Source organism: Hemicordylus capensis, chromosome 3, assembly GCF_027244095.1.
Source record: "Hemicordylus capensis ecotype Gifberg chromosome 3, rHemCap1.1.pri, whole genome shotgun sequence".
NCBI lineage: Eukaryota > Metazoa > Chordata > Lepidosauria > Squamata > Cordylidae > Hemicordylus > Hemicordylus capensis.
This window is the reverse complement of record NC_069659.1, coordinates 230,539,843-230,556,304: the sequence shown is the minus strand read 5'-3', so window position 1 is coordinate 230,556,304 and position 16,462 is coordinate 230,539,843. Positions and strand designations below refer to the sequence as shown.

The 16,462-nt window shown below is 40.9% G+C and overlaps 1 protein-coding gene across 1 annotated transcript; it reads left to right on the top strand.

The window, feature by feature from the left end:
• Window positions 1-13,107: 13,107 nt before the first annotated feature.
• On the top strand, window positions 13,108-14,235 carry ATOH7 (atonal bHLH transcription factor 7). The gene has a single exon (XM_053311550.1). It carries the CDS (start codon window positions 13,771-13,773, stop codon window positions 14,215-14,217), a length of 447 nt encoding a protein of 148 aa, XP_053167525.1. The 5' UTR covers window positions 13,108-13,770; the 3' UTR covers window positions 14,218-14,235.
• Window positions 14,236-16,462: the final 2,227 nt, after the last annotated feature.

The following is a 16,462-nucleotide window of genomic DNA, read 5'->3' as shown; positions in this document are numbered from 1 at the left end:
AGCCACCTAATAGCACAGCGGGGAAATGACTTGACTAGCAAGCCAGAGGTTGCTGGTTCGAATCCCCACTGGTATGTTTCCTAGACTATGGAAAACACCTATATCAAGCAGCAGCGATATAGGAAGGTGCTGAAAGGCATCATCTCATACAGGAGGCAATAGTAAACCCCTCCTGTAAAGACAACCACAGTGGTCACCAGGAGTCGACACCAACTCGGCACACTTTATTTTACATGCATGGGGGCGGGGTTGCCAGAAGGACCATAATATACTACTGGAAGGACAAATTTACTCCTGAATTGCAACTTTGGATAACTGATATGTGTTTCTTGTCAGCATTAGAACTGTTTTTCCCCTTGATGGAAAAGTAAAGAAGAGGAATTTTCAGCAATTTGGTTGAATTGCAAGAAATTGTTCATGCTTTGGAAAAAAAAATGTCCTTAGAAGACGGTACCCACCCTCTTCCCCCTTTTCTTTGGCAGGTTGTACTTATATTATGCTAAAGTCATGATTAAGGGATTTTTAAATTGTTTTCTTCTTCTCCTTTCCCCCTCTTCACTTATACACACATATAATTCTTATCCTTGATTATGTTATATGTACAGCTGTAATCTTACTTGAAATTTTAAAAAAAGGATATGCGAGTTCAAAATTCAATTTATCCCTAAGTAAATACAGGCCTAGGTCCAGCTCTCAATGCCCAAACAAATATAGGTATTTATTTGGGAGGATGGACATCCTAATGGCATACACTAGTATATCTGGAGTCGTTGGGCCTGCCTGGGCATCTGGTTTGAATTGAGCAGATTTACATGGTTTCAGTTACATATATTGCCATGCATTTGATAGGGGCAATTGGAATTCCTCCCCTTGCAGGCTTATGGTTAAAATTATCATTTTCATTTATCAGCTGTGCTAGGCAATTGATTTCTTTTGCTACCCATTAGGGACATAGGAAGCTGCCATATACTGAGTCAGACCATTGGTCTATCTAGCTCAGTATTGTCTTCACAGACTGGCAGCGGCTTCTCCAAGGTTACAGGCATTTGCTTTGATAAATCGGCTATTTTCCAATTAATATATGCGGGTTTCCCCATCATGTCACTGGTCCTATCCACCCCCAGCACAGTACCTCCAGTGACTGTTGCCAGTGTCTATCTTATGTGTTTTTTTTTTAGATTGTGAGCCCTTTGGGGACAGGGATCCATCTTATTTATTTATTTATTATTCCTCTGTGTAAACCACCCTGAGCCATTTTTGGAAGGGCGGTATAGAAATCAATCAATCAATCAATCAATCAATCAATCAATGTCACGTTCATATGGGAATGGGAATCAAACTTCAGTTGTCTTGCTAACCCTTTCCAGGCATGTCAGGCTGCATGTATTATAGGGGAATGGTCACGAGGGTGTTTAAAATACTTGGAGCCCAAGGCTTCCCATTCCCAGCCTTCTAAGGACTTCAGTTCTGACAGCTCCACATGTGCCCTTCAGGGCTCTCCCCTTCATCATCAAAATCTCCAGGGTTTAGTCTGTGCAATTAAAAATGTGTTATGGTACAGTCTAAGGTTTACCAGATTGAAGCCCCACTGCTTTTGCCCCTAGTTGGAATTTAGAGTAAGTAATCCATGGCCTGCCATTTCCCCAAAGAAATGTCCTCACAGCTCTGTCAATTTCTATGAAGTATCTTTGTGGTGGAATAAGCTGTGGAAACTCTCTTAAGTTATAAGCACATCTAGGCATAACATTCGTTTTTGTAACATTTATTTTACCCCACAGGGTCAAGGGGAATGTGGAGAAGCTCAATCTTAATCTATGTAATTTATCTAGGTGAGTTACTAGACTAAACAGCTTAGGTCCTGGGTATTTAAGAGAACGTCTTCTTCACCATGAGCCCCACTGCCTGTTAAGATCATCTGGAGAGGTTCGTCTGCAGTTGCCGCCAACTCATTTGGCAGCTACTCGGGAACGGGCCTTCTCCGTTGCTGCCTCTGGACTTTGGAACACGCTCCCTGTTGAAATAAGAGCCTCCCCATCTCTGGCAACTTTTTAAAAGGCACTGAAGACACATTTATTCACCCAGGCTTTTAATTAGATTCATGGTTTTAAATCTTTAATGTTGGTTTTAAATGATTTTAATGTTAATAATTTTAATGTTTAAATGATTTTAACTGTTTAATTGATTTCGTTCTGATTGTATTTGTTTTGTTTTTATTTTGATGTAAACCGCCCTGAGCCATTTATGGAAGGGTGATATATAAATCAAATAAAAATAAATAAATACCTAAATAAATAGATTAGTTGGTCTAGTCATCGGAATTCCTAGATATCTCAAGGAGTCTGATTTTCATGTAAAGAGCCAAGGCATTTTCCGGCTGCAGAGAGGTAATTTCCTAATGGACATAGCCTCTGAATTATGCCAATTAATGTTCTATCCAGATAGGTCCCCAAACTGTTTTTGTACCTGGTTTGTTGTTTTTAAAAAATCTTTTCTGTGCTGCTCAAAATGCTTACATCTTGTTGATTTTTATTGTCGTTCATGGTATTCAGCTTTTGAGCGGGTGGGGGGGGGAACCCAAATATAAATAAATACATTTCTCTCAGCAACAGGAAATACCTCTTGGTGAGGTATTAACAAATGTTACAGTTGCTTTCAGTTCATTATGAAAACTGTAATTTATTGTTTGTTTTTCTCAACTTGATAACTTGAATCCCAGTCCCCAGCATCCCACTGTGACGTGCTCTAAATGCTTGCTGATTGTGAATACGCAACTAAAAACAACCTCTCATTTATGCGAATGGTTTGGCCCATTAGAGACTTTTAAAGCATGCATTACTGCCCCCAGGGTTGCCTTTGTCTAGCTACTTAAAGATCCCAGGGAAACTGGGCATCTTAGATACATATATATATTTTGTCTATATTCCCTTTGGTTTATCAGCAGGAGGCAACATATTTAATTAGATTGGGAGCATTTATAATCTCTTCTGGGCCAGCTCCAGCCATAACGCTGGACGCCACTTCTGAGTTAATTCCAGTCAAACCAGCCATTCCACTAGAACATATGGGTAACCTATAAGCCTTTAGCAAAACGTGGGGGCCTCCCTGCTGAGAAAACACTATCCAACAAAGCGAGAAGGGGCCTGCGTAACAAGTGGAGGTCAAAGCAGCACTTAGACCAAACAGCATCTGGCAAACTGTGCCAATTGGAAATCAATGAGAAACTATGGGTTGTAGGTTGTAATTTTATGCCTGTTTGCACAAGAAAATAACTTTGAATTAAAAAATAATAGGCCTACGTCATCTACCATCACAATACTGTTATGTTAATGTAGCTCTGCCAGTCGACTGGTTGACAGGCCAAGCTGTGACCCATGGTGTTTTTGTTTTTATGATGCTAAACCTTCAGTGAATACCAAAGAAGTTTTACCAAGTGGTTCTTTATCATAAGTAACTGCCCAGGGATGTGAGTTTTGGGCGGTATAGACATTTGTTAAATAAACAAATAAATAAAATAAGTAGTATTTTTTCATAACTGAATGACTGTTCTACATGCACTGCAAATACTAGTTTAGACTAATATTTAGAGCATGTGTAGAGGACCATTCTGATAATAGCACCTCCCCCCACAACAGAGGGATGAGCTGGGAGGGCGTGAGGATATCATGATAGGTGTGTTCTCGATGTTTTCCCTTTCTAATTGCGTGATCTAATAAGATATAGCCCAAACTGGCTATACATGTATATCGTGCCTGGCCAACCAATGCCTAGGTAGCATACACATTTCAAAATACTAAGCACAAAATCATATAATATATAATCACAATAAAATAATTTAAAAATAAAATATGAAAGAGGTACTTTTAAAGGACATAAAATAACATTCAAAGACCTTTTGAAAGAGAATATGCATTGTCACCTCAAAAATAAGGAGACTTGAGCTCTGTTCAGCCACTATATTATCTATGGACATTGTACCCAGGTATGGTATCTATAGAATCACACCTTTAACCCCTGCCCTTATACCAATGTGCACTGAATCCCTTTCCCCCTTCACTTACAGTTTGAAGAGACCTGTGTAAGTTATACTCAGGGAGAGATACTTCCCGTGATTAGGATATCTCCCTGAGTATAGCGTTTTCTTTTTAAACAAACAGTGTGTGTGTGTGTGGTGGGCATGCATTCAGCGTGCGTTGGCACAACACTTGGGCATACAGACAAAGCTTTGGACTGAGGCAAAACTCTTTGGGCAACATATACTATCAAGTTAGGGTAGGCGCCTAGTGCCTACATTAACTGGCATGGGTGCCTACATTAACCAGCCCTATAAGTGGAAGAAGAGGAAGCATCAATCAGCATATTCAGGTAGAAGCCAATGTCTGGTCCAGTAGATAGGTGTGTACATGGGAGCCAGCGTGGTGTAGTGGTTAGAGTGCTGGACTAGGACTGGGGAGATCTGAGTTCAAATCCCCATTCAGCCATGATACTTGCTGGGTGACTCTGGGCCAGTCACTTCTCTCTCAGCCTACTTCACAGGGTTGTTGTGAGGAGAAACTTAAGTATGTAGTAGACTGCTCTGAGCTCTTTGGAGGAAAAGCGGGATATAAACTGTAAAATAAATAAATAAATAATAATTAAAAAAAAAAGACTGGGGAGATTTGGTTTCAAATCTCTGCTCAGCATTCACTATATGAACCAGTCTGGGCTATATCTTACTAGCACACATTCTCTCTCTCAGCCTAACCTACTGCAGAGGATTGTTGTGAGGATGGGCAGAGAACCATATGTTGCACTCTGAGTTACTTGGAAAAAAGTTGAGAAAAACATGTTAATAATAATAATAATACATACATACATACATACATACATACAACACTGGAACATCTGCAAAAAATACAAGCTACCTGTAGCCAAAAATTGGTGGGACCATAACATTGAAAAAGTTGTCTAAACTGAAGATGCAAAAATATTATGGGACTTCCGACTACAAACAAACATCTGCCACACAATACACCAGATATAACTGTAGTCGAGAAGAAAGAAAAACAAGTCGAAATAATCGACATAGCAATACCGGGGGATAGCAGAATAGAAGAAAAAGAAATCAAAAAAATCACCAAATACAAAGATCTACAAATTGAAATTGAAAGGCTGTGGCAGAAGAAGACCAAAACAATCCCAGTGGTAATTGGCGCCCTGGGTGCAGTTCCAAAAGACCTTGAAGAGCACCTCAACACCATAGGGGCCACAGAAATCACCACCAGCCAATTACAAAAAGCAACTTTACTGGGAACAGCCTATATTCTGCGATGATATCTATAACAACAGCAACAACATCAATAATAAAATCCAGCCATCCCAGGTCCTTGGGAAGGACCCGATGTCTGGATAAAACAAACCAGTCAATAACACCTGTCTGACTGTGTAAACAACAACAACAATAATAATAAAAGAGCCAGCGTGGTGTAGTGGTTAGAGTGCTGGACTAGGACCGGGGAGACCTGAGTTCAAATCCCCATTCAGCCATGATACTTGCTGGGTGACTCCAGGCCAGTCACTTCTCTCTCAGCCTAACCTACTTCACAGGGCTGTTGTGAAAGATAAACTTAAGTATGTAGTACACCACTCTGGGCTCCTTGGAGGAAGAGCGGGCTATAAATGTAATAATAATATTAATATTTATTGCCCTCTTCCGATATATGGGATGGGGAAAGACATGTTGGTTTTATCTTTTGTGTGCGGGGAAAGGCACTGAAGACACATTTATTCACCCAGTCTTTTAATTAGATTCATAGTTTAAAAATTTTTAATACTGGTTTTAAATGTTTTTAATGTTTTAAATGATTTTAATTGTTAATTGATTTGATGTTTTAAATGATTTTAATTGTAAACTGCCCAGAGATGCAAGTTCTGGGTGGTATAGAAATATTTTAAACAAACAAGCAAGCAAGCAAACAAACAAACAAACAAATAAATGCATGCCTGATATACTTGTTGGTGTCATAAAGGGACCACTAGAACCACCTCCCGCAGCTGTCTGAAAGCCTCTGCTCCAGTAAATGCCTCTACTGTTTCCCCCTTATTGGCCCTTAGGCATGCGATTTCCTCCTCCAATACTTACACTTGCACTTGAAATTTACAATTGCAGTTGGTGCAATTGCACCAATGCAGTCTGAAGTCTGGTGCTCTTCAGAAGCACTGGTACTTCATCTGTTGCACTGATGCTCCATCAGGATGTCAGCCACTGATGTGTACTGAGGCTTAACAAAGTAGCAAGGAGGGAGCCATGAAGGCTCCAGACATTTTGATGCCCGAGGCAGGAAATCAATGATGTTCCTCTTCACCATGGAGGTAAAAACAAAAAAGCAAAGTAAATTTGCTGCCCTTTAATGCTATCCCCTTCAGGCACAGGCTCCATCTCGCCTGCGAGAAAGTCAAAGATCCCTTGAGACATCCTGAAGTTGTCCCAGAAATGCTCGCCACCCCACTTGGCTGCATCCTCCATAGACCTCCGGGTGCTTTCATACTTTGGCAGCACCCACTCCCTTTCAGCTGTCCAGTCTTCCTGCACAGTGGGAAGCAGAGGAGAGGGCTGCCACATTTCTCTGGCCAATTTCAACAGTGGCCTTGGAGCACGCAATCAGTCCATCAAATCTCCTTGAGTCTACAAAAAACCTTGCTGACTTGTCACGGGCAGCTTCTGCCTCCACAGGCTTCAAATGTCCCAGTGCCTGCAGCAACCACTTCCTTTGCTGGGCTTTGTCTCCAGGCAGGGGGCCGTTTGTGCAGAAACAGTGGTGCGTACAACACACCACTGCACAGTAGTAAAGCACTGCACCCCTACAGGAGATCACGATTGACCCTTACAGGGGACCCCCCTCTTTGGGATCGTGATGTCCTGAATGAGGTTTTCCGGGTGGGTGATCAGCCCCTTACATATCAATGCCCCTCTCTGGACAACCTGTGCTCCCACCACACGTACTGCCAAGCTAGGGGGGCAAGCATAGGAAAGGTGACACCTGCACAAAAGGTGTGCACCTGGCACAATTCCCATCTGTGGGGAAGATGGAAGGTGATGGCCATGGGATGCCAACACACTCACAGCAAGGGCATTCTTCTCTGGATGTTGCATGGAAGGTTGTGTTGGTCTTACAAGCTGTAAGAATCTGTCATCAATGCTCACTCAAGTTGTCCTTGGCGGTATCTAATTCTATTCCCCTGCGGCTGCCTGTTGGTTTGAAGCTCTCTACTGCACTATCAGGACCTGCCCACAGTAGATACTTTTGATTAGGCCTTGAGGGCATGCCCCTACACCTGGCCCACTATGTGGGGAGTACTTGCCTGGCCACACTTACACGCATATAGTGCTGCATGAGCAAACATGCAACACACACAGCCCCTTCCATACATCTGCCTAGATTGCTATTCGCATGACCGCTGGAGTTTGGTGGCCACCTTTTGTGATGCCTGCACGGTTAGGTGCTCCAAACCGCCATGCAGTCCCAGTGGTCATTCTGCTTCCACTCCATCATTCTGCTGCCACTCCAACAAGTGGTGGCACTGGCACCACCAGTGCAATGGGGAGCAGTCAAGCTGGGGATGTATCAAAAAATGTGGAATCTGTACCACCCTGGACTGGCAGCCCACCCCCAAATTATCAGCAGAACCACAGATACCCCACTACCAGTTACAAACACCACTCACCAACACCCCCTTCCTAAACCCCACACCCCTCCTTGACAGGAGAAATGATCACTCACCAGGTGGATCCTCCTGTGCATGATGTTACTCCCCATGCATGCATGCAAAATAGTACAGCATGAGGTGGTTCCTTGCAGAGCAGTTATGCTGTGCTAGACAAGACAGTGCACAGTCTTGTGGTGATGAGCCCCTCCCCTTAGGGGCCATCATCCTACCTCCCTTCCAGCAAGAGAGGAATAGTTTTGCTGTGCCAGGCATAGCACTCAGCTTTACAGTCCACAGCACAATGGAGATGGTCCTGAACACCACGGAGGAGGAATCCACTGAAACGGCGTGGTCCATGAAGTGGCATGTAGGTATGCCTCCCCAGTTGTCACCATCCCACTCTTTCTTTCCTGTATTTGTAGGGGGACACACAGTTCCCATGCAAAGTGGCAGAAAGCTGGCAAACCCCAAAAGGATAGCATCACTTTAAATATTCCAAGTGTGGGGCCATAGCATCACTGTTGCCAGACAGAAGCAGGAAGAGAAAGGAGGATGGGGGGGGGCGTGGTCTTTTTGCCAAGAGGTGGACAGTGAGAACCACAGCATGCATAGAACTACTGTGTTCCTGGGTGGGTCTGAGCTGCCCACTCTATGATTACAGTTTCAAAAGCAGCATGAAACCGTGGCTATGGCGGTGTCAGCTTTTGGATGTAACGCTGCCGCCCCCCAAACCTCAGGTTGGTGTGACGAAACGTGGAATGTTGCCCCTGTTAAACTGTGCAGTCTTGCATATTTTGATGAGAGGTAAAAGCCAAATGCCAACCAGAGAGTTCCAACCAAGAAGGAGAGATTGAGATGGAACAAGAAGTGAGATGCTCAAGCACCTAAAGATTCCATCTAAAAGATTGTCACTGGCTGCCAGAGAGGAGAAAATGTCAGAACCGACAGATTGGCACAAATTTGAAGGCATGCCAAATTCAGAGACAGACATATTGCTGCAACTGGGAAAGGAAAAGATTTCATCACATCATAAAACAAAAGTGGGACACGAAATTCAAGAACAAGACAATGGGAAGGGGATTGTTGGGATTTTCCCATTGTCTCAATTATTTGTATGGAGCATGCTTCTCTATTTGAATTTATCTATGTACTGGCTTGTGGGTGGAGACACAGTGTTTGTCTGCTCTTCGCTTGCTGACTTAAATTCAAGCTGAGAGGTTCTCCCTCTGCATAAGATACCGTTAGCATATTTATTGTTTTCTTAGCCTATGTTTAGTAAGTAATAAATTCCCAACTCTTGTTTCTCAGTCAAAATTCTTTCTTTCTTTCTTTCTTTCTTTCTTTCTTTCTTTCTTTCTTTCTTTCTATCTTTCTTTCTTATTTATTTATTTAATACATTTCTATACTGCCCAAAACGCAAGTTCTCTGGGTGGTTTACAAAACAATAAAAACAGCCAATAGAAGATTAAAACATTTCAACAATTAAAATTAAGAAGTCAAAACTATTAAAACACAATTAAAACAATTAAACAGTTTGCTTCCTGTTCGATTACTTGTAAAGGATAAGTAATTTCTCTGTAACAGCTGACATTCTGAAGAAATTTACTAGAGGAAGTCCTATGGAAATTGAGTAGTGCTTTTCAGTATCTCTTTAGCAGAGGCGTAACTAGGGAAAACGGCGCCCGGGGCAAGCACTGAAATGGCGCCCCCGCCCCCCCAACATACTACATTATACTTAGGTTTTTCCTCACAAGCGCCCGCCGCTGCCGCAAAACCAGGCGACTGACTGGCCGCCAGGTGCCAGCAAAGCAATGGGGGGGCCCACGGGCGGCACGGAAGGGACCGCTCATGGGGGAGGGGGTGCCGACGCACTCCCTTGACTGCTGCAGCACTGTTGCACTGAGCAGGAAACATTTGTATTAACAAAAAATTAAAAAAATATTTTTTTGTCATGGCGGCACCCCCCACATGACCAGAAAAGATGGCGCCCGGGGCATGTGCCCCCCCTGCCCCCCCCTATAGTTACGCCTCTGCTCTTTAGTACTACTGGACTTATATTAAAACACTCCAGAATGATCTATGTGTACAGCAAAATCCTGTGAGCGAAGTATAGTCCTTCCCAGTGCTTTCCCCACAGGGCTCTATGGGGAAAGTGCTGGGAAGGACTAAGCCTTCCAGCAGTCTGTGCGCACTTTCCATGATGCTGCTGGGACTTGAGAGGGCACTGTTTCCCTTAAAGGAGCTCCCCCGGAACTGGGGAAAGTGCACCATTGCATGGTGGGTATGATCACCTCTGCATGGTCCTGGGAGAACTGTGCGGAATATCTGGCTTCACACAGGCCTAATCAACAATTTGTCAGGGAGCCGCACTGATGGTTGATGGGAGCTGCCACGTGCCCCTGGGCCTTGCAATGAAGAGCAGTCACTGCTCTATAGCCATTGGTGTTTGCATCTTAGTAAACTAAAGTGATATAGCAAGTTAAATTTGCATACGTAGTACATTGTATTTGCACAGCATGCATAATATGTTAGCTGGACTTTGGGGTCTTGAATAGGGCAGCCCTAAAATGGCATATTTGGGAATCTCAGAAAGGCAACATTCAGCACCTCCCTCACCGAGGCATACCTGTTCCCTTTCTATTTTCCCCCACCTTCTGAGACATGCTGAAAATAAGGCCAAGAAAAGGAGGCTAGATATTATAATACTTTCATTTATTCACATTCTATATTGTATGAACTTACACACATGCATTATTTCACATCCTGAATTATTATATGAAGTACAACAACCCCAAGTAATTTCATGGTACAATATTTCCAGGCTATATTTTCAGACATTTTTTCTTCCCATCCAATCTCTAAACTTGATTATTCTCATCCACACCTGAAACGAAGGCACTAACTGCAGTCACCTATATCCATCTCTCTTTCTCTTGCCTCTGCTTTTCTGCCCCCACCTTCCTTTGTTGTCTTCATCACTGTTGAAATTTAGAATTAGGTTCCCTGAGGCAGAGACCTGTTTTTCTCCTTTTTGTAAAGTTGCTGTATAGAGTACCATGTACACTGATGACCCTATATAAAAATAAGAATCATTGACTTGCAGCCTATCTTTTGCAACACTTCTCTTGTTCCGTGTTTAATTCGATCTAGCAACCTGACATGTGCCAAGCTTTTATGAATCCTCCATGAAGAAATAAAACACTTTGGGAGCTGATTTGAATAAGGCAAACTAAAAAGGGGTAAATAAGACTCAACTGCACTTCAATTAGACATTTTATTTATTTATTTATTTATTTATTTATTTATTTATTTATTTATTTATCAATCAAATTTGTACACCGCCCCAAACTTTCATCTCATAGTATCACATTGTTTAAGAGGCAGCAGCAGTTAAGCTTCCAGCACAAATCATAGTCATAATGAAATGGCTTAGTGTACAAAACTAAGGATGTGTACGTGTACATTGTGTTCATGTGCACAGTTCTTAGCAGAGCTGAAATACAGAGTGGAAATATTTACTAGAATTTAAATACAGTGCTGATGCTGTGAAAAGATGAATAGCTTTATGTCAGTCTTGAAGCTATTTCTTTTATGCATAGCCAACATGACCATATATAATCAATCACAAATGGCCATTAGGAAAGCAATGCTGAAAGACTGTATACCAAGGGTAGAGCTTTTTAAATGCGGGTGGGAGGGAGTCAGTGTGCAGCTGAATGAACGAGTTGGGCATCCTGATGGAGCCCTTAATAGAACCTTTTTACGTTCAATTCCTTAAAAACGGAAAATGCAGTAGACATTTTGCTAATGAAATAATGTAGACTCCTTGCCACCCCCACCCCACCCATTAACAAGGCCATTTTAGGATGCGGAATATTAAGAGCTGAGCGACTGTGCCTAACAGCCTGGGTTCAACATCTGTCATGCTGGAGTCCCCTAATGTTAAATTGCATCCTATTGTTTTCAGATTATTTGACCTCATTCATTGTCATTGCCTCTGTGAAGGATTAATCAACTGTTTGCTACCACATGATGTTTTGGAGTCATAACAGGAACAATTGGTCTACAGTTTTAGATCAAAATGCCGTGTTACAAGTCTGAATGAAAACATGACTCGTTCATAAATACTCGGTAACAATTTAATGAGTCTGGAAATCAAATAAAGCATCATTGTTTTGCTTTATAACTCACAACATGGTTTCAAGAGGAAAGAAAAGATTTAACAAAATTTCATCATAAGAGAAATAAAACAGGTTATAAAGATGTACACTAAACAGAGTCAGTACTACAAAATACTACTTACCCTTTATACTGTTATAACCATAAGTTAACACTCAAGAATGAGATTTCACCCCCCAGTAAGTATCTCTTTCCATTATAGTTCATTTTGACATACATCTTTATTATGTATGAAACATCTCAGTTTTTAGCTGTTTATTAATAACTTTTAATTTGAAACTTTAAAAAAAATGTTATTTAAAATGTGGTTTCAGCCTGGTCTTTTAACTTGTTTAACTTTATTAACCTTTTATTTTATTAATTTTGTGATCTGCCCCGAGTAGTAGTATACTGGACGACTGGAGGGGCGGGGCATAAATAGTTCAAATAAATAAATAAATAAATAAATAAAATATCTACAAAACTATCAGTGAATACTTTACTTGACACAAATCTTTAATAATAATAATAATAATAATAATAATAATAATAATAATAATAATAATAATTTTATTATGTTCTAAGGCATTTCTGCTGGAAGTTAACATGTATCTCTATGTAACTGCATTGTACATTACTGCAGGATAGATTTCCAAATCACTTTTTATATTTGGAGAGTATTATAAAACTGAATTTGTTATACAAGTTCAAATATATGTTCTATCTATCTATCTATCTATCTATCTATCTATCTATCTATCTATCCAATATTTCTATACTGCCCAAAACTTGCGTCTCTGGGCAATTTACAATGTTGAGATTTATTTGTAAAAACTCAAGCTGTTGAGGTTCTTTGGTTCTGTATGAAATATTATATCTCTTATGTGATATAGCATGATGATCAAGTGAATATCCCCAATTCCCAAATGCCTTTTTGCCATTGAGTTTACGTGTTCCCATAAGCCATTAAGCAAATTATCTTCCTCTTGGATTTATATATCCTTATTTAACAGTTTCTTCTCCCAACCAAGCATTTTCAAGCAAGTTAAGTGAATGCTGTGATGTGTCAGGAAAGGTTTTTGCTGAGCTGTGGAAGGTTATTCATTGAAAAGACCTTTTGCTTAGCTGTCGTGATTCTTGGGAGGCCAGCCAGACACTACTCCAGATGGCAAGTTGTTAGTGCTGGGCAGGCATGGCTTTGGGAGACTTTTCAACAGATGAAGCCTGCAATGTCAGGATTTTGTTGGAAGAGTTTTTTTCCTGTAGTTCCCAGGGTGGGAAGGTGCTGGGATGGAAACATAGGGCCACCCACCCACCTGCTGCCACCTGTTCAGCTTTTGCTTTACTTCTATAAAGACTTCCCTCGCCTTCAACTTCTGCTCACTGACCAGCAGTAGCAACTGAGGAAGGAGCAAGAGTTCTTTCTCTTCGCTTGAGGTTAACACTGTATCATTATAAACAATCGATTGCCCTGGAGAGGAAGGTGTTCTTCATCATCCAGTTCTAATGAACAATTAATTGGAATAGACTTTTTTCTTTTCTTTAGACACTTCTGGATTTTATAGACTCGCCCCCCCCTTTTTGGGGGGTCAATGTACAACCTGAATTTTTGACAGCGGTGTTGCCATTTGTTTACCTATCTGTCAAACGGAGAGAAATGAAGAATGAAAGCATCCAGCTAATTGTGAAGTACACGTCTGCTTTCAGGCTCTGATTTAAGAAGCAAGGGATTATTTCAGATCTCAGTGTGTTGTGGAAATTCTGGGAAGATGCTATTTTTGAAAAGAAGCCCATCTCCTTGAACTCAGGGGAAAGCTGTTTCTCTCTTTTTAAAAAAAAGAAACCCACAATTTTAGCAATCGTAAGAATTTTCCAGCTGCTAACAAATATTTATTGGCTACAATTCCTCCCCTCGCAAAAGCGTAACACATGAAGCCCTGCAAACTGAATAGCAACATGGATTCTGGCTTGGAAGCAGATACCCAGTGTAGAAGCGGGACAGTCTGTGCTGTGAAGTGCGGCTCTGAACGCTTGGAGAGTGTGGCCAAGCGGAGGCTGGCTGCTAATGCCAGGGAACGGCGAAGGATGCAAGGGCTCAATACTGCCTTTGACCGCCTACGCAAAGTGGTCCCCCAGTGGGGACAAGACAAAAAGCTCTCCAAGTACGAGACCCTTCAGATGGCCCTGAGTTACATCATGGCTCTGACGAGGATCCTCGCTGAAGCTGAGAGATACAGTGCTGAGAAAGACTGGATTAACTTCCACTGTGAGCATTTCCACCAGGAGAGTTGCCATGCTTATACCGGAGAGAAGTTGGCAGCTGAGGTTGACCCTTATGCTCAGAGGCTTTTCAGTTTCCAACCAGACCACTACTAAATTAAGAGATCACTGTGAACTTGTGCAGGCCAAACTGGCCATTCTTTTAAAAACTGGGAACAAGAACTAAGCAGCTGCATGAGGTAATCTTCAGTTGTATTATTGTTCTGTACTTGTAACATGCTAATCTCATTAGAATGCACTGGTTCTGAACATTTCCCAGTGCTAGATATTGATGCAGATCATACCTCTTCCCCTTAATACCCAGGAAATGTATATGACGTATTTTGTTGCATTCTGACCTTTTTGATACCTTCTTTCATAGTGTACGTGCCTCATGCATTACACCATATGTATTTACTATGATGCGTCAGACTGGACAAGTTAAATTGATATATGGACTGCTAACAAATGCACTGCGGGTGTAACAGGACAAATATAATCTTCTTTCTTTATTCTTTCTTTGAGGATGCATTTTTAATTCCCAATTATGTATCATACAATAGAATACAGAAATTACACTGTTTAGTCCTCAGAGAAGTAACATTCTTAAACTTTGTAAGTTTGCCATAATGGGTTCTTCCAGACCAAATTGTGTAGCTTTACTTGACTACAGTTTCCAGTTTCTCTAGTGTATGCTCGGAATAGAGCTAATTTTGAATAGTGTAAATAGAATGTTTATACATTATTTGTGCTGATTGTAAAAGCAGATTCACTCATGTAACATAACAGTTACATTATTGCATGAAACTAGAGAGTTAACCTTTAGAGTTTATGAGTTATGCTGATTCTGGGTTTTTTTTACATTGTTCTGTTCCTTGAGGTCATGAAAAATTTTGTAAACACAAAATAAAAATGCTTTTCTCATACAAAATGTCCTCACATTTTTTTAATAAGAGCTGGCATCCTAGAACAGGAGTTAAATATGCCTCATTAGTGTTTCTGCTGCAACTACTTCCTTCAGATTTTGGATAATATATGTAACACACACACACACACACACACACACACACACACAGAGAACAGTAAAATGCCAGTTTTATTTCTCACGTAATCAGTCAGACTGATAATTCATCCCATGGGAAACAACTTTTTAACTACTTTCATTCTCTGATATTTTATTTTAAAAATCAGACATACAATGAGATTTCATTGAATGAAAAGCAAGAGAAAGAGTCCATAAATAATTAATTAGCCACTACCTCAGCAGTATGCCAGTAGAGAAAGTAGGTCCATGGATATTTGCTGGTGGGATGTGAAACACCTTATTCCTGCCTAGAAATGGTCTGGAAAATATCCAGATCTTGCCCACTCTGTCATTTATATTGCTGGAGATAGGCTAAATAGGTGAAAAGAGCGATGGTATGGGAGACAGGAGGTTGATGGAGGGAGAATGTCAAGAGCAGAGGGGCCAATATCTGTTTTCAACTGAGCTAGCAGAAGAAACAAATCTAAAATGTGGATATTCTTTGTTATGTAATGGGTAGGGTCTGATTCATCAATTTACAAAGTATTTTATTGTGCAGGGGGTCACAGTTTTATTTGGGGCCACTGTTGTAGTGCATGTATACAGGACATCCATATGAGACTTTCAGTCAGAGAATTGTTCCTTAACTGTCACAGGTGACCCAAACTGCACATGACACTGGGAGATCCATGATTAACCTCCTTTAATCATGTTGCTTGCCCTGGCATACTTGCTTTTTATGTAAATAAAACACACAGGGCACCCTGATTCAGATCAAGACCATGCTGGGGGATAGTGGGGCTTTAAGTTCTCCCCATTGCCATGGCCCCAGTCCAAATTGTACCCATTTCATGTGCTGCTTGTCCTGGGAAAAGAATATTTCCCTGAAGCAACTGTATAACCGAAATGCATAATTTAATATTACAAACAATAGGCACAATCCAAATAAGTTAAACACTTTTGTTTCACTATTTGTAATGAGAGGGTTAAGCATATGATTAAATATCTCCATTGAAACCAGCAGGATTTAAAAGCACTTAACTTTGGATCATGTCCAAACTTTAGTGCAATGAAGAAGTTGATGCAAACATGTATTGAAATCAGACAACAGACTTGCCTTTGTTGTTGGACTATAAGAAGAAGGACTATAAGCCTCCTAAAACTTGTCGTTTTAAAATACACCAACCTATTAGTACAATACTAAAACTGTTAATAAAAATAATTCAAATGAATCTTCACACCATGTGCCAGGGGGTTATGGTTTGTTGTATTTTAATTGTTTTTCTTATAATTTAAATTATTTGCATTTTAATTTTGATTGCTTAATCTTTAACTTTC